We start from the raw sequence: 26,715 nt of genomic DNA on the forward strand, positions 1-26,715 counted from the left end.
TATATATATATATATATATATATATATATATATATATATATATATATGGTGGGGGGGGTTTCTGTTGTAATATGTAGTCATTTTGAATTAATATCCATATAATGAGACTCCTTATTACAAAACCAACTACTGCCTTTGGTGCAGCATATTTGAAAGGACTAAATGAAATTGGAATTGAAATTCAATTGTTTCTTGATTATTGGAAGGAATAAGATGAATATTTGTCTCTGTAAAACAAGTGAAAGACAGTGCTATGATTCTGGGAGGCTCTAAGCAGATTACTTTTATAAGGTTATGATTTTCTCTGTCACTGCAGAAGTCAGCAAGACAAAATAATGATGGCACTCCTTCCAAAGGTGAAACAAAGGAAATAAAACATCCATCTTTGTAACTTCAGGGTTTGTTTTCTATATAAAAAGCATGAGTTACCTCTACGAATGTTTCCTTTGCCTTTCCCTCCCCCAACTCCCAGGTTAATGTTTTAACTTTTTTTTTTCTTTATTCCCACAGTGATTTGAGGAGAGATTTCTGGATGGAATTTACATTTACCTTCCTTGACAATCTGGTTATCAACAGTGAATAGCTGTGTCACTGGGTCAAAACCTTAAAGCATTTTCAATTTTTAAATGGTGATTCTCATATTTTTTCATCTTTCTTTCCTCTTAGACTGTGTCAGTCTCTGTGTCTGTGCTAACATTGAGCTGCATAGCCTTGGATCGATGGTATGCCATTTGTCACCCTCTGATGTTTAAGAGCACTGCCAAGAGGGCAAGGAACAGCATTGTAATTATCTGGATCGTATCATGCATCATTATGATTCCTCAGGCCATTGTCATGGAATGCAGCAACGTGCTCCCAGATTTAGCCAATAAAACCACTCTGTTTACAGTATGTGATGAACACTGGGGTGGTAAGTATGTTATTACCCACAAGCTGGAGGTACTGGCAGACCAACTGCAAACCAAGTCTGACTCTTTTTTCTTGGCATTTCCCTAATTCTGAACCTTGTAAAAGTTCAGTATCTTTAAATAAATTTCATTTTTTGTTACCCCTAGACATTCCAGGGACACATATCTTAGTTTATATGTTTTTAGCACATTTAAATAAAAGATCAAGCTAATCCACAGTCCAGTCTTGATAATCAGAAGGCGACACAAGAGCAAGAGTCCTTGGAACCAGATGATCTGGGTTTGAATCTAGGCTGTCTTGATTATTACCTATATAACACTGACCAAGTCATCTCTAAATTCCCTTCTAGAGTGCTAAGCCTAGAGTCAGGAAGACTCATCTTCCTGAGTTCAAATCTGGCCTCAGACACTTACTAGCTATGTAAACCTAGGTAAGTCACTTAATCCTGATTGCCTCAGTTTCCCCATGGAAATGGCAAAACACTCCAATGTCTTTGCTAAAAAATTAAAAAAAAAACTATTAGGTCACAAAGAGTCAAATGTGACTGAAATGACTGAACAACAACAAATCTCATTACATTTTGATTTGGTTTGGTGTACCGTCCGCGCCGACCTTGTGTCGGCCGCGCCGGCCCTCTCCTCCTATAAGGAGCAGGCTACCAGAGTCATACTCACTTCCGAGTCTTTGGTCCTCAGCCGGATAAACACACAGAGACAAGCCATCGGGAGGCGCCAACACCAGAGCTTTATTCAGAGGCCATCACAGCAAGCCATCATAGCAAGCCCAAGCAGCAAGGCCAGAGCAACAGAGCAGGAGCCAGGAGAGAGAGCACGTGATCTGACCACGCTTGTTCCTAAATACCTACCTAGCCCCTCCTCCCCAGCCCGCTTACTAGCCAATGATTGTAGGGTCAGATACCGGAAGGGGCTGTCTGAGTTTAGCACACCAAGGGGGAGGGAGTGACGTAGGAGGCTAGGACCGGATACAGGGGGGAGGCATCTGGGATTAGCGCATAGACAGAGTACGTGACCTAGGAAGTCAGACTCAGACACTGGGAGGAGGGGTCTGGGTCAGTGCTGCACAAAGGGACCCAGGAAGTCAGGAAGGTCACAAGAGGCATCTGGGGATGATGTTGCATATAGGGAGGGGACTAAGCAAAGGAAACTCAGTCCTCTGCCGTCCCACTCCCACGTGGCACTGCCCCTTGCCTCAGGAGCTCAAGCTCCGGCTACTTCCTTGCACCCAGCTTATCTCACAAAGCACTGCCCATTGCCTCAGGGCTTCTCCGTATCCAGCCCATCCCAGTTCACCACGACTCTGCCTACCACAGCCCCTGCCTCGACTTCCAAAATACCCAGATCTTACCCTACACTTGCCACAGCGCCCCACCTGGTAGCTGCCAACATCAGACAGTCCCTCACAGTTTGGACCTCTTTTGGCAATGTTGTGTATAACATGAAAACCAAATGCAACATCTTTGACATTTCTGGACTAGTTTCTCCTTGAAAATGTGTCTTTGTATTTATATCCCCGGCACTTAACACAATGCCTGAAATACAGAGGGTGTTTAATAAATATTTCTTGATTGATTAGTATGTTGATGCTCTTCAAGATCCAATATTCTTATTAAATCTTTGAAATAGTAGATCAAAGTTATTTATAGCCTTATAACATTTAAGATAGGCAAATCAACAAGCATTTATTAAACACTATGTATCAGGTAATGTGCTGAATACTGAGAACGCTAAAATAAGCAGAAAAAAAAAACATCCTTTCCTTTCCTTCTAGAAGTTGACATTTCAATGGGGCAAGATAACACATACAAGGGAGCTGAAAGGAGAGATGAGGGAGGAGATAAGACATAACTGGACTGGGTTCTTTCCCTAAAATGGAAGTTCTAGGAGGAGCTAATGGAGGAAGAAAGAGAGAGAGAGAAAGAGGGAGAGAGAGAAAGAGAGAGAGAGAGAGAGAGAGAGAGAGAGAGAGAGAGAGAGATCCTAGGAGAGAAGAGTACTCCCAGTGCAAGAAGAAGTTCCAAGAGTGGCGTGAACCTTCAGAGGAAAGTTTTCATTGTATATTGTCATCTCCCCAGCTTCCTCAAATAGTGATTTGATCCTCCACTTGCACATTAAACACAAAGTGGGAAGTTGGAGAATTCTGTAGTCTGAACACAGGTTGGCTGTAAGGTACCTTTTTTCAAGCTCAGACACACACATATAATATATATTATATGTATATACACATACTCATGAATACACATGTATACATACATATATGTGTGTATGGTGTGTATGTTAAGCACCCTTCAAAAATCTTAAATACTTGTGGTGATGTGCTTTAAAATAGAATTATTCAGTATAGAAATGTTCACATTATAAACACTATTAGTGGACTTAAAATAGGACTAAATTTACAAAATTCACAATTTACCATTGTTTTTTAGGGACACATCTGGTGTACAATCTCTACTTGTATTCTGGGCCAAATCGCTCATCAGTCTTATTTCCCTTGCTAATAAAAATGGGAGTGATGAAACCATGTCTACTAGGTTAGTTGCATTCACTCTTCATGGATATGTCCTTGCTGTTCAAATATAACCAGCAGAATTTCAGAGCTTTTCTTTTCATTTCCTGGAATACTGCACATAGTAGGCACTTAATAAATGTTTGGCATATATATGACTATATGCTTCATTTGGAATGCGTTCCCATCCTCAGAGACATTAGCATTCTTCTTGTAAAGACCCATGCTAATACTTCCAGGAGGGTTCTGTACTGGCATAAACCCTGGGCCTGATGCCAGCAACAGATTGTGTGCATTAGACAATAAGAAGGAGAGTGTTAGTTACCACAACATTAGAGAGCATGATCAGGGCACATTAGTGACAGGCCAATGAAGAGAGCACTGGTTTTCAGCACAGACTACAAACGTGCTTTCCATTCTCTCTTCCTCTTTTAAAAAAAGGTACATTTTATTGCCATACTTTCATTAGGAAAGAACTTGGCTTCTTATGTCTAATTACTGCAATGGGTTATTTTAGAAAGATGTCATGCATTTATTAGAAAGACATTTTGTTATGGTAATACCCAAAAGTTTTGGCCAAAGTGGGAAAACATAGTAAGTGGTACCTGTCAAGTGTTACTCTTGGATATGGTAATATTTAACAGGTGTATCAATTATTTGGACCTAGGAATTGAGAACCAACTCTTTAAATTTAGAGATAACAATACATTGAGCAGAACTAATTGCACCTCAATGTCAGGAATAAATTACAAATCACTGACAATGTAGGGGAATAGTTCCACTAAAATGAAATTTAAAAGGTATTGAGGTAAAGTAGGATACCTTTAAAAGAGCTAGGCTGCTAGGGAGACAGATATTACGCAATCTTTTTTCAACCAATTAGTTAAAATTGATTAGTGCTAGATGTACTGGGCAACTAGGATCCGGGTACAAAGAATAAAACAACCCCTAAACAGAATGTGCTTGTCTAGGGTAAAGAGGAAGCACTGAACAATGTTGGGGAAATATTACTGGTCTTGTGGTGGGAGGAGAGGACCTCCTGATTTCACATGCCAGCTTGTCCACTTACCAGCCATGTGACCCTGGGTAAATATTTCAATCTCTCTGAGCTTCAGTTGAAAAAAGAAGATGATAATTTATAGACTCTACCCAACATGGTGTAGTGAAGAAAGTATTTTGTAAAGAGACACATAGGTGTGAATCAGCAGTATTAAACCGATTCACTCTAAAATAAAATGTTCCTAAAAGTTCTTCTTGTTCCTAACATTATAATTATTGATTATTATCTATAGGTTGTTAGCCTGCACACACACACACACACACACATACATCTGTCTTAAATATAGTGACCAAAACAAAATGAATAGAAAGTGCCAAGAAAAATAAGATTATTTCTCTTCAAGTCATATTCATTGTGTTACTATGTTCCAATATAATTGAAATTACTACCTGACACTTATTTCAAACATTCTCCCTGCCTTTACCCTTCTTCTTTACTTTAGGTCTCCTGTGAAGCATGTAACCCCATCATGGGTCCATGTAACTTAGGTCTCATCTTTAAAGTAAGATCTGTAACCTTGGCATAAACCTACAGAGAAAGAGAAGGCTACACCTTCTAAAATTCTTTTCAGTTCTGTGATTCCACAAAGGTAGAGTCTTGGAAAAGCTTCACTAAGGAGAAGCCAAGAATGAAAGAGTGACTGGTAATGTATAGATACAGAGAATTTGTAGAAGTAGCTTACTAAGAAAGGAAAAAGGAGGACTGACCCATGCTAGAAAATGGACAGGTAAAACAGATATTTTACTCTTGTGTGATGGAAACCGAAGGCTTCAATTGACCAAACCTACAAGTTTTCAATTTTATTCAAAGACAGAGCCTGAATTTTCATAATGTCCAAGGGCTTTAAGCAAATAGGAAATTATCTTGCGATTTCATTAGCATAGGGAGTTTCAAGTAAGGAGGTTCCTCTGCCATGACAAAGAGACAATTTCTCCTCATTGATAGTCTAAAAGAGTTGTTAAGAACAGTAACAGGTTAAATGAGTTGGCCAGGGTCACACTGCTAGCATGTTTGGTGTAAGATCTAGGTCTTCCTGATTCCAAAAAGTTCTGTCTACTATGTTAACGTGTCTCTGTAGGGCTGTGCTTTGCTTAGTTTTTTATCTTAACCAAAATGTTTAGCAAGCAGATAAAAGGGACACCTGTTATTTTACAAATACCAACTGTACTTTCTAAAATATGCTGCTCATTAAATTTCCTTTATGTGAGAGGTTTTTGTTTTTGTTTTGTTTTGTTTTTTTGTAAACTTCAAATGATTCAGATTCCCCCAGAAAAAGTAAAGCGTTTTAACCCCCATTAACACACAGCACAAAGCTAAGGAATCTAGCCAATACCTGTGAGTGTACAGTTTTCAGATTAAGTCTGCAACCACATTATTTTCTAATTATCTTTGACCAGTAGATGCAAATGTATAAACTGATTTCTAGTTTGAGAGTTTGATTGTCTAGCCCTAGCATGGATATTATGGAAAGCAATTATTATGAGATGCATACAAATGCACACTCAGGCTGCTGAAGTCATTTAGGAAAATGGTTTGAAAGTGATTATATAATAGCCCATAATTACTTTAGCTGCTTATAAAAGCAAGAATTAAAATAATATAAAATTAAATGGATCTTCTATAAAATCAAATTTAATACTAGTTACAAAACAGACTCTTAAAATATTAAATTCAATTGTTCATTGAGAATGTTTCACAGGACACTGTTAATGATTTTACTGCAGAATATTCTAATTCTGGTTATCGGATATTTCTTTATGCTACCCACACAGTGCCTTGAGAACAATAGAAGATCGATCCATAAATATTTGTTGATTGATTGCAAATCAGAACAGTAGCGAATTGTCATATAGTTGCATGTAATTGCCAAATCCTGTGGATATGTATACACTTTGCTATGCAATTCAACATTCATTCACTCAAAGAGCACTTGATAAAACCCTACCATATGTGAAATATTATGCTAAGCATTGATGAGTATTTGATTCTACTCAAAAAACATGTATTACGGACCTAATGAGTATTGCTCATTGCTGTGGAAGATACAAATTTCAATAAGATACTGTCCCTGACCTCATGGGAGCTGGGAAGGGTGGGGTAGGGGAAGGAAACAAACATTTATTAAGCACCTACTTTGTGCCAGGTGCTGTGCTAAGAGTTTTATAGTTATTATCTCATTCAATTCTTACAATGTTGCTGGGGGGAGGGATGATATATAAATATAAATACTATTGCCTTCTCTTAATAGGTGGCATTGTTGTAAAATGCAAAAAAGCACTTGATTTAGAGACTGAATTCAAGAGCAATGGTCTCTCTATTACAGATTATGTCATTCTGACATAGGACATGATCTCTGATCTCAATGAACTTATAAATCTAGTAGGAGCAGTTATAAACATAAAAATATGATAACTGTAGAATAATTGTATCACATTTTAGACTATTAGAACACAAGAGAGATACAGAATGCTCAGTACAAGGGTTGAGAAGAAGGAAAATTCATTTCTGACTAGTCAGATCAAAGAAGACTTCACATTTTCTGCAATCTGTCCTCAAAAATCTTCCTTGGTTCACTACAATAAGCTATTGCTGCTGCTGTTCAATTGTTTCAGTCATGTTTGACTTTTCTTGACCCCATTTGGGGTTTTTGTGGCAAAAATACTGGAGTGGTTTGCCATTTCCTTCTCCAGTTCATTTTACAGACTGAGGCAGGCAGGGTTAAGTGACTTGCCCAGGGTCACACTGCTACTAAGTGTCTGAAGCCAGATTTGAATTCAGGAAGATAACACCCCCGATTCCAAGCCCAGTGCTCTATCCACTGTGTCACCTAGTTGCCCATACTATGGTAAGCAGTCAGTGCTAAATAGGACTTTTGTTATCCAACAGAATTTAAGAGTGTTCCAATATGTCTCTGAAAGTGTCTTTCTTACAGTCACTTCCAGTTACCTGTAAAAACTACCCCTAGAATATAGCCGAGAAAAGAACATAACTTTGATGTGTGTTGAGTTTAAATAAAATGTTTTTAAATTTTTCTTAGATAGTATTTTATTTTTTCCAATTATGTGTAATGATAGTTTTCAACACTTGCTTTTGTAAAATTTTGAGTTCCAAATTTTTCTCCTTCCCTCACTTTCCTCCCCCCTCCCCAAGACATTGAGCAATCTGATATAGGTTATACATGTATAATCATGTTAAACATATTTCCACATTAGTCATGCTGTGAAGTAAAAATCAGAGCAGAAGGGAAAAATGAGAAAGATAGAGAGAGAGAGAGAGAGAGAGAGAGAGAGAGAATATAGTATGCTTCAATCTGCATTCAGACTCCATAGTTCTTTAGATGTAGAAAGCATTTTCCATTAGGAGTCTTTTAGAATTGTCTTAGAGCATTACGTTGCTGAGAAGAGCTAAGTCTATTAAAGTCATTCATCACATAATGTTGCTCTTGCTATGTACAGTGTTCTCCTGGTTCTGCTCACTTCACTCAGCATCAGTTCAAGGAAGTCTTTCCAGTTTTTCTGAAATCCACCTGCTCATCATTTCTTATAGCAGAATAGTATTCCATTACATTCACATACCACAACTTGTTCAACCATTCCCAAATTGATGAGCATCTCCTCAATTTCCAATTTTTTGCCACCACAAAAAGAGCTGCTATAAATATTTTTGTACATGTGGGTCATGCCAGATCAAAGGGTATGCACAGTTAAATATTCTAAGAAACAGAATTATTTTTAAGGATTCAATTAAGCTTCTACCAACTTAAAAACTTTCAGTGAACTTTCTAAACTGTATATTTGAACATCTATAATGTGTACATTTGGGCATCAACAAAGAAGTTTTCAGAAAATAAAAGTGCAAATATTTTCAGCATTGCATTATGGTGTTTACTGAACACTATAGATTTTAGTTGTTCAAGGTTACTTATTTGAATTAAATCAAATCAATGTATCTTTCCCAACATGTGACTTCTGTCATTGAAGCCATGAATCCATACCACAAAGAAGTACCATATTTATATATTTTATACTGATTTTAAAATAAACACAGCATGCTATTATAATTTTGATTATTCACCTGCTTTATGACCTTGTGGCTAGGTTGATACTCAAGTTATATTAATTGAAAGACTGATTTTTTTAAAATGTTTTCATTTTTGACAACTGTCAATTTATTAAATAGATACATTTTTCAGCACTTATAATGTGCCAATCACTATTCTAAGTGCAAGATACAAATAAAAAATATCATACAGCCCCTCCCTGCTCATAGGGAGCCCCTACTTTAATGGCAGAAGGTAACACTTTAAATTCATCTGAAGGGCACATGGAAAAAAAAATGAAGTCCTAGCAGTGATGTGATAGGGTGGATTCCGGTACTCAAACATACTTATGTTACATTGGTAATTAAATGACAGTGCCAGGGTACTGCAGAGCATAGAGGCAGGGAATGTCATTATCCAACAACATGGTCACATCTGCATTTTAGTAAAATTTCTTTAGGCAGTATGTGGAGTTTGGATTAGAGTAAGGAAGGGATATCAACTATGAGACCATTGCAAAAATCCAAGCTAGAGGTGATAAAGAACTGATCTAGGGTGATGGCTATATGAGTGAAGAAAAGGGGGTGAGGGAGATATGAAAGATGATGTGGATATTGAAATGACAAGATTTGGCAATTGTTTGGGAGTTGGAGGATTTGGGACAATGAAAATGTAGAGGATGAGACCCAGATTGTAAACCTATGTGCCTGGAGGGATGATGGTGCTCTAGACAGAAACAGGGAATTTTGGAAAAGAGATGGGTTGGCAGAGGGGGATGGGGTAGGGTATGTGATCTAGAATACATTACAATCCATCCACATGCCTTCATTTTATGTGATTCACTCTATTGTGTGAGAAACAGAAAAAGTGCAATGTGGGACATTATTCTCACCAGCCACTGCCAGGAAGGGGTAGGAAGGGTGTTGCTTGTTGGGGGACCTGAATTGCTATTCCAATGGGTGTGGGGATTTTGATTTAGACTGACATTGAGATTATAACTGAGTTTGGGGGTGTCCCAATGGCTGTGAAGAAGAGGGATGGTTGAAAGCCTGTCACTACTAATAGGAATTGATGTGGAAGAATGTTAGGGAAAAATGAATAAAGAGTAAGTAAGGTTGAATTGGAGATGAGACCCACTATTTACTGTCATTAGGATGATAGGATGGGGTCCATATTTCCATGCTCCAATTGGTTGATAACAGCAGTCAAAAAGATTCTTCACCTATGTGCTTATTAACTTGTAATTCCCTACCCTTGTTTTCTAGTTAGGGTGGTCTTTAAATAGCAGATGGGAGCTTCACTCTCCATCTAGCCTTCTAAACATGGCTATGTAGAATTTTTTTTCCTATGCAATCACTTTCTATTATGATAAATCCCTTTTAAGATACTTTCATGTGAATGAACTTAATGGTCAATTATCTAATTCTCATCATTCCATTTTTTTATAATCGTCTTGACCATGGAGTAAAATGTCTGTGCATTATGTTGAATAACTGAATTCTTATAAACATTTTTGTGGCTACCACCATAATAACCTTATCACACCCACCTCCTTCCTTTCAGTCTTTTTAAGGCTGATATAGACATTAGGGCTTCAGAGGTATCTGCTTCAAAGCTTTATTTTTATGTGAAAAGCTCACCTATGACCCTCCCCTAGACATATAAAAGTTGAAAGCTGCTTAGGTGCTGGGGGAGTGCCTCAGTAACTGTAGAGGTTCTTTGAAATTGGCCCACCAAATGTTTCTCAAGTTGTAACACTTCAAAGAGAAAGGCTGTTTTCTCCCGGCCTCTGCGCTCTCAATCTTAGCTGCCCAACTCCTATGGCTTTTTTTTTCTCCAAAACTGAGCTGTTTTATAGAATAAACTTAAAAGAGGCCTGGATCCCAGCAAGGAAATGATGAACTAGGTGGTTGCCACCTATACAAGAATGAGTTTAAAATAAAAAAAAAGTATTCTAACCACTTTCTCAGTCTTCCAGAAAGTGTTTGCTGTTCTCCCCATCATCATTACACAGAAATAAATAAATAAATCAACTAACAAAAAAAAATCCAAAGAAATAAATAGATAGAAACATTATTAGGTAAATAAATCTTAGAATCTGGTAAAAAAACAAGCAAAAAAAGAAACAGAGAGGTGAAAGTTGGAGACAAGGGATGGGAGATGAATTAAACATAAAAATATTGGCATTTCTTTCATGAAAATGGGAAAAAATCAATAATGTAGTGCTAGTCTTTTTCTCTAATAGCAGCCAAATAATGGATTTTTCTCATTGCCTATATTATAAAAGGCCAAGGATGACAGAGAGTAAAAGGTGGGGAGGGATTTGAGGAGAATAATTTAACACTTTGTGAAAATTTTATTGTTTGAAGATTTACTGCCCACTGAATTACATATCCCAATCACACACACAAACAATTATGATACATTTATCTCACCTTATCAGTAAGAAAACATAGGCTCTGGCCTGAGAGATAAAGTGACTTAATATCATAGATATAGGACTAGAAAGGACTTCAGAGGTCAATTGGTTCAAGCCCCTCTTTTTACAGATAAATAAACTGTAAGCCAGATTGGTGAAATGACTTGCCTAAGGTTATACAAGTAGTAAATGGTAGATTCAAGGATTAAAACTCATATCCTCTGATTCCACATTGAATTTTTCTACCCACTTTACTGTACTGAAGTCATACAGCTGTTGGTGTTTAGATTCAAGATCAAACATTCTGGAGCCAAGTTATAATTTCCATCTAATGATTTTTTTTGCTTTATTGTCAGTTGCAACATTTACAAATATTACTATTAGAAATTTTTATTTATCAAGGAAATATTTAATTCTAAAAAGATGAATTTGGGAAAACATAAGTAAAAGCTATCATGCACATTATCAGTTATTATCTTTTTTAAGTGGTAAATTTAATAGGAAAACACTGTGACATGAACATGGGTGTATTAATAAAACATTGCAGCTAGGTTGTGCAGAAGATAGAGTGCCAGGCCTAGAGTCAGGAAGACTCATCTTCATGAATTCAAATCCAGACTCAGACACTTACTAGATGTATAACCCTGGGCAAGCCACTTAACCCTGTTTGCCTCAGTTTCCTCATCTATAAAATGATCTGGAGAAGAAATGGCAAATCACTCTAGTAGTATCTTTGCCAAGAAAAACCCAAATGGGGTCATGAAGAGTCAGACATGACTGAAAAAAAGAGATAACAATTAATTAGACAATTAATTATTTAATTAATTAAATTATTATTAATTATAAGACAACAACAATTAATAACATGGGTTGTCCTTGTTAAATATGGCATTTCTTTATCATACACCAGATCAATAAAAGAGTCTTGGTTGATATGCTAAGCTGGAAGGCACCATTAGCAAAATTCAGTAATTGTAATGGAGTGTCACCTTGTCCCAAAGGTTAAACAAAGGCTTTCGTAAATGAAAGTACTGACTGAGCCATACTCCCTATTTTAAGTGCAGACTTGGACCATGATTTTTTTTCCCCTTCTAATAACTATATGTAATCAAGGCAAATGCACTTTGCTATATAAGCTACTGTCTTTGGGAAGAGAAGCAGCAGCATCAATGGGATTCATGACTTGCTGATTGTTTTTATCTAAGAAAAATAAATAGCATTTGGTTTTTACATTTTGAATGCCTATAATATGTATATCCATGGTGTCCAAAAGTCTTAGGGCAATTCTAAACCTGTGACATTTCATATTAAGCCAACTATTTAGGTAGTCACCAAGGTCCCCTTTAGACCATCATTGGAAAAATACCTTTAGTGGAAAACTGTAATTCTAATTTAAAATAATGCATTTTTATAAGGTGTATGTAATGGATAGGTGAGTTGATAGAATACTAAACCTGGAGTCATAAAGACATGATTTGTAATTCTGTCTTAGATAATTACTAGCTGTGTGAACCCAGGGAAGTCTCTTAATGTCTTTGAGTCTTAATTCTCCCATAAAAAAAAAGGTATAATGAGAACATCTACCTTATACAACTATTTTAAGGACCAAATGGGATTATATATATTCAGAAACATACACATATATTGTATATGTGTATATCATGTGTGTTTGTCTATCTATCTACATTTCAGTTTTCTCCCATTTTGGCAACATGATATTTCCTGTGAAGAACTCAAAGATAGTATTTTTGCACTTCTGAGACACTGGAATTAGTAATATTTAAAAACATGGTAGGTTTCACCTTTTAATATATATATTTTTAAATTTCAGGTGAAATTTATCCCAAGATGTACCACACATGCTTTTTCCTGGTGACATATATGGCACCTTTGTGTCTCATGGTGTTGGCCTATTTACAAATATTCCGAAAACTATGGTGCCGCCAGGTAAGCTATTTCAGCTGATTTATATTTGACTTATTAAGAATTTGTACAAACCCAAATTACCACAATGGACTTATGTAGCATACAGGTGATTAATTAAGAGCAAATAATGACAAGCCTTGATAAAAAAGTTGAGATACTAACTAATGCTAACTGAGCTAGGTTTTATTGATTGTATTATTAACACTTACATTTGGAAAATCTAGTTTGTGTACTGTCTTAATGGTTTAAAGTTTGAGGCACAGTTGTACCTACTTGGTGACTTGACTTCACTTATGATAGCAACATTGGCCAAAGCAGATCAAATAATGGATGGAGATGTGTTTTGCATGTTGGAGAAAACACCTATTTTGATGAAATCACAGATCTTTTGAAGCATTGAAGTATAAATAAATACATGAATGAAAGTACAAATAAAATATGCTTGGATTATGTATTTTTTTCAATTAAGGTATTCCACTCCTTTCAGAAGTGTGGATCATGGCCTCAATGTTTTAAGATACTGTCTCTAAGACAGTTGGGAGCAAGATAATACAGTGGGAAAAGTTTTGACTTTTGAGTCAGAAGATCTGGATTCAACTCCCACATTTGACACTACTTTTATGTCAGTATAACTTCCTAGGCCTCAATTTCCTTATCTATAAATGAGGTAGTTGGATGAGATGACCTTTGAAGTTACTTCCATTTCTAGATCATATTATCAAAAGTCACTAAATCTGAAAAAATAAATGTTATGCTCTGTTCCACCTTTTGGAGAGCCTCTTTGAGTTTACTTAATTGCTTTTTAGGTTGAAATAACAACCACAATGGTAATGATAATAATATTTATATAGCACCTTAAGTCTTTGTAAAGTACTTTACATATGCTTAATAATAATAACAATGACAAAAACAATATTTACATAGTCCTTAAATTTTGCAAGGTGACATACATAAGCTATTTTGTTTGGTCCTTATAAACCAATGAGATTGATGCTATTATTTTCCACATGTTAAGCTTGAGAAAATATGAGTCTGAAATAGGTCATGTGAGTTGCCTATAGTTATATAGCTGATAAGTACCTGAGGCAGGATTAGAACTCAGGTCTTTCTGAATCTAAATCTAATATCCTTGGACCACTGAACCCATCACCAGTTTCATGCATGATGCCTTTCCACATTGGTAAGAACTGTAAGAGCTTGTGCTGCGTTAGCAAAACCAGTTGAGACCCCAATGTCATCCTTATACCATGATTAAGACTTTGGAGGAATCGCCTTTAGTAGAGAATTATAATTCTAATTTAAAATAATATTTTACTTAACTCTATGTAATAGATAGATGAGTTGATAGAATACTAAATCTGGAATCATAAATGCCTAGTGTTGAAACATACCTTAGATGTTTGCTAGCTGTGTGACCCCAGGAAAGATACTTAATGTCTCTGAGTCACAGTCCTCCCATCTATTAAAAAAAAAAGCAGACATTAGTAGCACCTACCTTAGAGGACTGTCTTAAGACCAAAAGGAACTTTAAAATATATGTATGGACATATATGTGTATATGTGTATGTGTGTATGTATATCACATATAGTGCTTTGTAATCTTTAAAGATCTATCTAAATTTTCATTGTACTTTTTAATAGAAGCTAAGAAACATGTTGATGGATTGATTGATTGAATGAAAGGTACCTTCACAAAAATATGTATTTTAAATCATTAAGAACAAATTAAACAGAAAATCTTATTTAAGCTTCTTACTGAAACAAGTTTTACAAATGGCCATAAGAGTTTGATGAGACCTCAAAGGCCATCTAGTCCAACTCCTCCATTTTACAGATGAGGAAACTGATACCCAAGAAAGTTAATTTGTCACCCAGGTAAGAAGTATCAGAAGCAGGATTTGAAACCATGGACACTGATTCTAGAGCCACTGTCCTATTCACTGTAGCATAGCAAGCATTTCCTTTGCATAGCAGTTATGTCATAAAAAGTATAAACAATACCATGAAGCAGCATGGAATATGAAGACCGCCATCATGATCTAGCATCTATTAATCCATTATCCATTCATATGTGTCAAATGCCATGGAGTTAATACACACAGGCCCTGCCCTTGACAACCTAAGATAGGACAAAGTTGAGGTTGGTTATTTCAATTTAGTTCAATTCCTTAAGCATTTATTAGGCACCTACTCTATGTCAGGCACTGAGAAAATGAAAACAAAATATTTCCTATACTCAAGGTTCTTACCTTATTTAGAGGGAATTGGCACATGCATACAAAAATTAAGTACAAAACAGTTTTTGGGGGTGGGGAGGGGATCAGGGTTGGCTTCCTAAAGAAAACAATGTTGGAACTGATCTTTGCAGGAAGCTAGAAATTCTATAGAACTAGACGAGGAAAGAGCCCATTGCTGAAATAGGAAAGCTAGTGCAAAAGGAAAGAAACAAGGGAGTGGAATGGCACGTTTAGGGTAGAGCAAGGACACAAATTGGGCTGGAACATAAGAGTAGTCAGGGGAGTAATGTATATTTGCCTTGGAAAGTAGGCTAGAAACACACCAAGGAGGGCTTTACAAGTCAGAGAAATTTGTATTTCAGCCTAGAGTCAAGGAAAAGAACAAACATATTCAGACTAATGAATAAGGTCCATGAATTAAATAATAAATAAAGATGGGTTGATATGTATCAGTAGGAGCCCTAAGTTCATTTGAAGTGAAAGTCAAAAAAATTACAAGCACAGTAAAAATAAGGTTTAAGGAGGATGTACTATCCTATATTTTATCCTAATTAGTATTAATAATATAAATTAACAGTAAATAATATAGCATAATGATATAGTTATATTAATAAACATAATAATGTAAATATTTATTTAATTGAAGGACATTACTACAGGGTTTTAGGAAATTACTGTGGGAAAAGGCGCTGAGATTGTGGAAAGGATTTCAACTAAAGCAAGTCTCACTCAATTTGAAAATAAGGAAACTGAGTCTCAAAAAGCTAAAGCAACTTGACCAAGGTCACAAAGATAGTATGTATCCCAGCCAACATGCAGACATAGTTCCAGTGATATCAAAGTTTGCTCTCTTTCCATTGTAGCATGTTGCTTTTTCAGGGCTAAATTATTTACCATGTCAAATAATTGGAAGAGTTGGAAGCAACATTCAAGGGTATCTCATCTGCTTAAACCTTGATAAAAATTCCCTGTACTACATACCCAATATGTCACCTTTAGCCTTTGCTTGAAGATTTTCAGTGAAGTGGGATGGACCATTTTCTGAGATAGTCCATCCTACCTTAGATAAAGTTAATTGTTTGAAGGTTATCCCTGACATCATGATTAATTCGCCTTTTTGCAATCTATTATTCCATGCTCTGTACTCTGGGATGAAGAGAAACAAATCAATTCCCTCTTCCATATTACACTCTTACCATACTTGAAGACAGCTGTCATCTATCCACTAAGTCTTCTCTTTTGAAGGCTACACATCCTCAGTTCAAATCAGTTGGTTACCTTCAACCAGTTGCCAAAAGCATGAACTTTAGACTCTGTATGCTGGTGGTCTTCTCATAGCTCTCTACCATATAAAAGTCTTTCATAAAATGTGGTATCCAGAACTGAAAATAATATTCCAAACATGGTATGATCAGGGCAGAATACAGCAGGGTGATTATCTCTATTCAGGGATAGTATGGCTTTCTTAATACTGCTTGAGATTTCATTTGTCTTTTTTTTGGCTTTCCTGTAGAATTTTAAAATTATATTGATTGAGTCTATTAAAAACCTTCGATATTTTATGATCAACAACTCTGTAGTCATACAACCCTCCCTTCTCATACTAGTGAAATTAATTGGTTAAGGCCAAGCCTTAAACTTTGTATTTTTTAAATTTCATTTTTTTTAGATTCAGCCTGATAATCTTTCTTGTCAAATTTTTTGGTATGATTATTATTTCCAGCTCTGTTATGTTAGTTATCTCTCAGCTTTTGGAAGAAAATGTATAAAGAAACATTGAGTAGGATAATAAGATAATAAGATGTAGGGACAAGATCTTCTTACTTTTATATTTATAATGCTTGCAGTCTTTTGCAGTTAATAGATGCTCAATGGATTAATTTTACTCACAAATATCAAACACCTTTTAATTTTTTTTGATATGAAACTTAGCATAGAAATACCAGGACCACCATAAATTCTAAATTTTTAACCTCATACTCTTCACTTTCAACACCCCTTTAAATGACTATGTTCATGTATGCATGTAGGTATGTGTGTGTATATATGTGTGTATGCATGTATATACTCATGCATGTGTATATATGCATATAAATACACATATATGTGTATACATAATGTATATTTTCAAGGCTAAAGAAGAATCTTCTTTAACAAAATCTCTTAGTGGATGTCCTTCACCTGATTCAAAATTTTTTTTAACAAAAAAGAAGCTAGGATTCAATGTGAACAATCTAGGATGTGAAACAAAGTATTCTCACAAAACAGATTGTAACAGAAAATGCCAAATTAAGCAAAGTCTTAGCAACCATAATCATGTAAATTAATCCCAAGTGGGTGATTTGGTAGAAATCCATTTGAGAACTTACTTTTCATGTCCAACTGTTAATTCCCATGAACAGATTTGGAGAACATTATGAGTACCATAGACAACATCAACTAAGCCAACAAATGACTGGCCTATATCATTTGTCTAAAAACACTGAATGTATGAAATACAGTCTATGTTTTCATTTCCAACTTTCTGGTCACATTAAAAACAAACAAACAAACAAAAAAAAAACCCTAGGTTTGAATTCCATGTCCTGCTCTGAACTTTAGGTCTAATTATCAGAAATGCCTAATATTTTCTACATTGATCTGATTCAAATTTGTATGTCTTTGATACTTCCCCAGAAACTGAGGATTGTATGACTGGAAATCACCAAGGCTGCAGAGACTGAAACATATACATCCACCTTTCCTTGAGCATTTGAGAACAACCTCTTAGCTTTCCACCCACAAGCATCACAAATAACACCTTAGACTATCATTTCAGGACAAAAATATCCATTTATTAACCTTTGTATCTTAAACTCTATCAATATTCTTGCCTAATCTCAATCAGCATCTGATTCATAATATTCTTAGAAATATTGTAGGGTTAGGTGACTACCCTTTTTGGAAAAAATAGTTTTAATTTATATTTTAATCATAGTCTTCCCAATATAATCCCTCCTTCATCACTGAATCCTCCTTTGAAAAGTAGGAGGAAAAAAATTAAACAAACAAAGAAAGCAATATAGTGACATTAGAAAATATATACAAACTTCAGCATCTACAAAGAGTAGGGGAGTGTGTATTTCATTCTCTATTTTTGTTGTTTTCCTACCCCCTCAAAAAAAGTTCTCCTTTCTTACCACCTCCTCCTAAATTCCAACATCTGAAAGAGGCCTTTCCTACCCAATGCTCCCCACAGTCAGCAACAACTCCTCATCCTGACTCAAGCGCCTTCCCTCTGAACTTATCCTCCATCTACTTTGTATATATCTTTTATGTGTGATATATATACACACATATACATACATACCCATATATGCATATATGTATACACACACATATACACATGTATACACAGACACACATATACATATACATATATATATATATACACACACACACACACGTACATATATACACACATACATTGTCTCCCTCATTAAAATGTGAGAATCCTGAGGTAAAGAATTGGGATTTTTTGCCGTTCTTTTTATTCTTGGTGGTTAGCACAGTGCCTGCCACATGGTAAATGCTTAATAAATTCTTGTTGATTTAAGGTTCTCCAGGGCCAAAACTAAAAAGTACAATTAATTTTCATATAAAGGGGTCCTTTTATCCCATTCAGTAATATCCTTAGAATTTAATCCTAATTCTTATAAGTGGCCTTTTTTTCTAATTACAGAAAGTATGATCAATTTTAGGTGGTTTTAGGCAATTTACATTATAGCCTTTAGCCACTTAACTTTTTCTCATTTTTTGGATAACAGATATTTTTCATTTTTTCCTGTCAAAGATATGCATCATTTGTTACTTTTCTTTGTATTTCAAATTTATTCATATAATTTTGGAGGAGAGGTATAAAATGAACTTTATATATAGAAAGTAATCTAGTGTCTTTTAGTATCCTTTTATTTGTTGAACACATGAGAATTGTTCCATTTTCCAAAATAGTGATAGAAAATATTCTATTTTCTTTTTATCTGTTAAATTATTTTTAATATGCTAAAACTATTGATCAGCTATATTTATTATAATATCTGATATGAGATATTAAGGTGGATATGGGATTGTTATTTTCCCTATTGCTATCCACTTTCCCAACAATTTTTATTAAATATCAATTCCTTTTACACTTTGGTGACCTTGTATTTTTTTTTTCATCACTGGGGTCTTTGGTTCTAATTATAAATTATTTGTTCTCTTTACTTGCTGTTTTTTTAAATTTTTTTTTATCCAATTCAGGCTAGTTTTGATAATTGCTATTTCATAGTATAATTTGAGATCTGATAGTGGAAGTCTGACTTTCTTTTCTTTAACTATTATTTTAACTAAGTAGTAATTAAAGAATAGGTTGCATGGAAAGATGAAGGTAGGAGCCAGATGGGAATTTTTATATATAGATATGTTCTATATAGATATAGATATATCTATATAGATCTTTTACCTTCTATACTTAGTTCTGTCAGAGAATCTCATAAATAAGAGGTGCTTAATAAATATTTATTAAATTGAATTGCCTTAAGAAGGGTGTTGGAAACAGCAGGTGTAAGCCACTCATTTAAATGAATGAAGTACAGGCTGTTTTTCAATCCAAAGACTCACCTTCTGTATCGCCTGTTTCTAACATTCCACATCCTGTTCACCTGTACTTTGCATCTCTGCTAGAATCCATAGCTTTCTTTAGGGATCAGTACAAATGCTATAAGATACTCAGCCTAATCTCTTCATTTACTAATTTACCTGCTCATTCCATCCCTGAAAACTGTTTTGTTTTATTTACTTGGTATAGATGAATGACTATAATCAATTACTACATGAATGAGTGAATGAATGGAGGGGTCAATCTTCTGAATCTGGCTAAACTTTCTTATCCAAGAAGCTTCCAGAAATCCTAACTTATTCATACTCAAAAATATACATACTTATTCATGTATGCATTTATGCAAACATATATATAATATGTATATTATATATATATAATATGTATATTATATATATATATGTATGATCTCCAGTTTTTTATTACCACAGATGAGAAAGTAGGATGTGGGACCTAGGACCTGGGACCTGAGGAACTGAAAGAACCCAAAAAAGCTAGGAAAACTGTTGTTTTTGGTGGTGGTGGTGGTGCTGCTGCTGGTGTTGGTGCTGCTGGTGGTGGTGGTTGGGCATTTCTGGTAATTAGACCCAAAGTTTAGATGAGGACAGATAATTAAAACCTTAATTTTAAAAAAAATGTGATCATAAAGTTGGAAATGAAAGCATAAACTGTATTCCACACAATTCAGTGTTGTTAGACAAATGATATAGGTCAGCCATTTGTTGGCTCAGGTGATGTTGCCTATGGTACACATAATGTTCTTCAAATCTGTTTATGGGAATTAACAGTTGGACATGAAAAGTAAATTATCAACCCTATTTCTACCAGTTGTGTCTGATGGAATCCCTTCTCCATAAGAACTTCATTTTACAGAATCCTTTTCTACAAAATGTTCAAATGGGTCTTGTTCAAGTCATTTCTGTGCTATGTAGATGTTATAATTTATTCCAGGATATTAAAACCCAAATGTTCTTTGTTGTTCCTGGCACTTGCTCTCTTTATCTATATGCAATAAGTGATATCATTTTGTATAGTCTTCAGAGCTTTGTCTATTTCCTAGACAATTAGTAAATTGGTGATTTTCATAGAGAACTTTCACAGAGAGAAGCCAAATTTAACCACATATTCAGAATGTCTGAGCATTCATAATATTAAGTACAGATTTATTTTGGCTATATAATTTCCTCTTCCATTAATATAGTAGTATGTTGTAATCATTGTTCAATAGTTAGGTGAATTAATTATTCATTAATGGAATATAATTTCAGTTTTCTGTTATAATTATCAATGTGTCAGCCATTATGCCTTTGCCTATTATAATAACTTAACCTTAGCTCTTCTACTTTCTATGTGGGTGACCTTGTGCAAGTCATTTTATTGCTCTAGGCCTCAGTTTATCTACTTGTAAAGTGGCAAGGTGGAAAGCTCAGGCTTGATTGCATATAAGGTCCCTTACAGTTCCAAATCTTTGATCCTATGAACCTTTATTCTAAAACTGCAAAGAAAGCTGAGAGGATGGATACAGAATAAAATCTGTCATAAATATGTCAATATACAGTCAGGAGAAGCAAGGGGAGCTCATATCTGAAGGTCAATATTCCTTTTTAGCTACCCATCAGTCAATCAACAGACATTTATTAAGCCTCTATATTATCAAGCTCTAGGCTATATGTTGGTGACATGAATATAAAGAATGAAAGAACACCTACTTTAAAGGAAATTAGCAATTTAGAACAACAGGTTATTAAGTATCAAAGGAATAAGGATAAAGATTAAAAGAAATGTCTCAAAGAAAAATTTGGGAGATCTGATGTGGTGAGTGAACCTTAGAGTCAGTGTGGAATGAGTTATAAATTTACCTTTTATTGCCTGTACTATACCCAATGAACATGGTACCAAATTCATCATTTCCCAGTACTTCCTCTATTAGCTCTGCAGTTACAGGAGGTAGAGAGAGTACCAGGAGTTATCTAAGAATTAAGAATAGCAAATTAGAACTATAAGTTCCCTTTTTACTGGAAGTATTAAGAGACATGGGACTAGTTGTTGGAATAGACAACTCTGTAGGGGCAGCTAGGTAGCACAGGGGATAGAGCACCAGCCCTGGAGTCAGGAGGACCTGAGTTCAAATTCAGTCTCAGACACACAACACTTACTAGCTGTGTGACCTTGGGCAAGTCACTTAACCCCATTGCCTAGCAAAAACAAACAAAGAAGACAACTCTGTAGTACTTTATTATGAAGCAAGTATCCATAGTGTAGCACAAATATAATAAACAAGAGAAGAAGAAAAAAACAGCAATAACCAGGCAGTGGCAAGGCTGATGTGTTAAATGGCTCAAATATTTTAGTTTTAACAAGATCAGAGAACAGGATCCACAGTAGGGGGTTATGCGAGGTTTGGCAAGTATAGGCACTGTGTAGCCTGAGAGGATACATCATAAAATAAGTTTTGTAGGGAAGTTCATTGTGAATGGCAGTTGTTGAATTGAAAGGATAATAGATTTGGAGTTTGATGACCTAAGATTTAACCCTGATTCTACTTTAAGAACTCTTACAACTCACTGAATCTTTTTGGGACTCAGTTTCCTCATTTGTAAAATGAAGAGCTTTCTAGAAGAGGATCACTAAGGTCCATTCCATATTTAAATACTGTGACCCCATGACCAATCAATCAACAAACTTCTGCTAAATACCTATGCCAGGGGGATATTGAAGCTCAAGGGAGATAATGAATATAAAGCATTTTGGAAACCTTAAAGTCTTATATAAATTCCAATTGTTGTTGTTATTTACAATCATCAGGTCTCCATTCAGATGATGACTTCATTTCCTGAACCTTCTACTGTACCCCTGCTGAGGTCTAGCAATGTTTATAGAACAATACAGGGATGTGCTGGGAAATGTTTAACAACTGGCCTGGGAGTGCAGATGGGGGAAATGCATGCACACACACGCTTTATGTTTTAATCTATATGATTAACACAAGTCTAGATAATCAACAAAACAATAAATCAAGCACTGATTTGTAATAATAGCTGATTGCCAAAGTGTATGTGCTCACATTGAAAATTTAACAAGGCCTCCCAAGATGGTTAGATCTAGATTCACTATACCCTTAACCTATGCTAAGGACTAACATTGACGATATAAGGACAAAAGTGAAATTATCTCTTCCTCCAGCAAGCCTGTGTTCCATCCATTAGAACATGAGTTTTATGATAATAAGACCAAAGTGAGAGGATTAAAAAAGTAGAATATGAATCAGATACTAAAACTGCCTTAAAAAAAGGAAGTCAGTTCCAACAAACAATATGTATATGATAGCAGCCATGATTTATACAGGGTGTAGGTGATAGTGCAAATCTCAAATAAGTATTCATCCAGTACCACTAGTCTGCTTCTCTAATATCTGGAAGTGTAAGTAGACTTCTCTCATAAAATTAAAGGGCATCTACAAGTTCAAGGTCTCTGGGCCCAGAAAGCAGTTGAAACCTGATTTGCATGAACCTTCCATTGACCATTCCCATAGCTTAGAGGCCAAGAAGATGCATTGTTCTGTCCAGGACTGCACCATAAAGATAAAGGAAACAGCTGAAAAAAGCAGAATAGAACTAAGACGTTGTGTTGGTGCTGATGATAGCACATTTTGTTTCTTTGAAAAACAAGTAAGAAAAAAAAAAACAGAAAGCATCTAAATTTCATTGTTTTATTAGCTAAAGTTTAACTGTCCTCCCAAGTTCATAACTAAGAAAATATTGTATTTGGATCAACTCCCTGGCATTATCATATAACTTTGAAAAGGAATTGAAAAGTATAAATTACATAATTGTTGTTATCAATCCCAACTCTTTCAAATGTTAATGGAAGACCACATGGGATCCTCAGGGTGATTGTGTGGGTCCCAAAGATGCTAGTGGCCATATTGGATTCTCAATTTAGTGAACAATACCCAGACAACAACACAAAGAGATCAGAATAGTGTAGTCCTTTGTTTTCCAAAAGGTTGTCCCATCTCAGGAACAGATAATCCTTACTAATGAAAATGAAGTGAGAAAGGGGTTTGAAGAATATTGCTATATCTGGCAGCAGATGGCAGTGTTAATCCATGAAAAAGTACATTCAGGTTAGTTTTGTGATTGTAATGTCTTATTTTAAGTTTATACATCTGAGCTGATGTCCAGAAAGTATAATTTAGTAGTTAAACCTACACAAACACACACACACACACACACACACAATACACACACAAACACACACATAATTTATATATAATATACAAATATGTATGTATATATGTCTGTATGTATATTATCATGTGTGTAGATTACATAAGTAAAGTGCTTGACAAACTTTAAACCTATATAAAATGTCATATAGATACATATAAATATATGTATGCATACATATAGATGTATATGTAAAGATAAATAGCTAGATAGACAGGTAGGTAGGTAGGTAGATAGATAGATAGATAGACAGACAGTCAATTGGACAGAAGTTTCTCTCTCCCCTTCCCTAGTATAATAGTAATTTCTAACATTTACATAGCACTTTAGAGTTATATAGTGCTTTACAAATATTATCTCATTTTATTCTCATGACAGTCCTTGAACGTAGTCTAGTTTACAGGTGAGGAAACTGAGGCAGTCAGCGGTTTAGTGACTTGTCCAGGGTCAAACAGCTATTAAGTGTCTGAGGTCAGATCTCAAATCAGGTCTGTCTGACTCCAGGCCTATAGTGTTCTATGCACTGCACAATCTAGGTGGCTCCAAGAGACAAAGCCTAAATTCATATGTTTGTTTTTTAACAAATAAACAAGCAAAAAAAAAAAAGAAAGGAAGGAAGAAAAGAAAAGCCAAACATATATATGCCCTTAAAAAAAGAGAAAAAAAATTTGACTTTCTTATTTATTTAGGCACAACTGTGAAATAGACAAAACAATATTTGGTGCTTCTCACCATCCTCTACCTCTTTCTGTGAATTGCCTTCTTTCCCACTGCATCACTTCTGCAAAAGCAACTCTACCCCTAGGATCAGGACAAAAGTAAAAAAAAAATCCTATAAGCCACCAATACTTGAATTACTTTTATGTTTTTCCCCTCTCTGGAAAAGTGACACTTTAAATGAGGACCATAGAAGGTCAAATTAAAGCTGAAGTGGGGGTAGAATTTGAGGTTGTGAGGGCTTCCCTATGCTCTTCAAATCATTCTACTTAGACAATGGGCAGTTAGGTGGAATGGTGGATAGAATGCCAGTCCTGGAGTTAGGAAGACCTGAGTTCAAATTTGACCTCAGACATTTACTAAGACACTGGGTAAATCACTTAACCACATTTGCCCATTGTAAAATGAGCTAGAGAAGGAAATGGCAAACCATTCCATTATTTTTGCCAAAAAAACCCCAAATGGGATCCCAAAGAGTCAGACAGAGTTGAAAATGACTAAACGACAATACCTTAGACAACAATGCTTCAATTTGTCCATCCATCTACCTCTCCCATCCATCTATCCATCCATTCACACAACCGTGAAATACACTCTGCTTCATGCCTGAGTTCAAAGAAAAACATCAAATACTTCTGAATTCAAGGGCCTTGTGTTCTAAGATTGTCCTGTTGCTTCATCCAAACAAGGCAAAGACATTTTGGGGTATATTTTTACTAATTTGTTGGTACAAAATATGTTTATTTTATTTTAGTCAATCCAATATTGTATGGTTACCTATTCAGCATGATAATGACAATAATAATGATAATGGTAAATGTAACTAATATTTATCTTATAGTGCTTACTGTGTGCTAGGCACAAAGCTAAACATGACAATTATTATCTCATTTGATCTGGTTTCAAATGCCAAACCTGCCATTTACTGTGTGACTTTGAGGTCCCCTCCATCTCTACACATGTGATTTTAAGAACCTTAGTGTCCATAAACCTAGTCATTCTTCCCCTCTGCACTAATCGCTTTTATAGTTATTTCTCCAAAACTGGGATATTTCGCAAAGCAAACTATAACAATAATGAAATTCTTCTTCCTCTTTCAGATCCCTGGGACCTCTTCAGTGGTTCAGAGAAGATGGAAGCCTCTTTACCCTGCTACTCAGACACGGGGAGGTCCAGGACAGCAGACTAAATCCCGAATTAGTGCTGTGACTGCAGAAATCAAACAAATTAGAGCCAGGAGGAAAACAGCACGGATGTTAATGGTTGTCCTTTTGGTGTTTGCCATTTGTTATCTCCCAATTAGTATCCTCAACATGTTAAAGAGGTAAATTTGACTAGTTATTCAAACACTAAACAATATGGGGCATCTACTTAAGAGAAATAGATCAGTTAGTTTTGGTAGAAGGAGAAAGTGGGGTATAGTGGAAAGAATATTGACTAGGAAGACAGATAACCTGGGTCCAAATCCCAGGTCTGCCACTAACTTGCTATATGACCTTGGAAAAATCACTTCTAGCTAGGCCTGAGTTTTTTCATCTGAAACATGAATGCTTTGGGATAAGTGATTTCTAGCTATAAATTCTAACTTCTGAGAATCATATTTTGGTATCATGAGGGGTCTCCAGGTTTTTGGCAGATAAGTGGTGCAGTGGATAGAGCTCCAGGCTTGAAGTTAGAAAGATTCAACCTCCTGAGCTCAAATCCAGCCCCAGACAATTATTAGCTGTGTGACTGCAGACAAGTCACTTAATCCTATGTGTCTCAGTTCCTCATCTGTAAGATGAGCTGGAGGAAGAAATGGCAAACCCCTCTAGTATCTTTGCCATGAAAACCACAAATGGAGTCATGAAGAACTGGACACAGCTGAATAACAAAAACAAGATATTTGAAAATATAAATGACATTCCTCAAACTAAAGTTCACTGCTTCTAGGATTTGGGGTACAGAAAGAAGTCAAAATCTGATTTTTTTGCCTCCCAAAATAAAATGGTATTAATGGCCAGTGAATCAACAGGTT

General features: G+C 35.5%; 1 protein-coding gene across 1 annotated transcript in view; it reads left to right on the forward strand.

Annotated features, from left to right (window-relative positions):
• HCRTR2 (hypocretin receptor 2) overlaps window positions 1-26,715 on the forward strand; it is a 179,409-nt gene that overhangs the window by 141,695 nt on the left and 10,999 nt on the right. The window contains exons 3-5 of the mRNA XM_027852981.1: window positions 667-910; window positions 12,782-12,897; window positions 25,799-26,022. Of these exons, the coding sequence (XP_027708782.1) occupies window positions 667-910; window positions 12,782-12,897; window positions 25,799-26,022 (584 nt within the window). The remainder of the gene's footprint in view (window positions 1-666; window positions 911-12,781; window positions 12,898-25,798; window positions 26,023-26,715) is intronic.

Source organism: Vombatus ursinus, unplaced genomic scaffold (assembly GCF_900497805.2).
Source record: "Vombatus ursinus unplaced genomic scaffold, bare-nosed wombat genome assembly UNPS02009835.1, whole genome shotgun sequence".
NCBI classification, from domain to species: Eukaryota; Metazoa; Chordata; class Mammalia; order Diprotodontia; family Vombatidae; genus Vombatus; species Vombatus ursinus.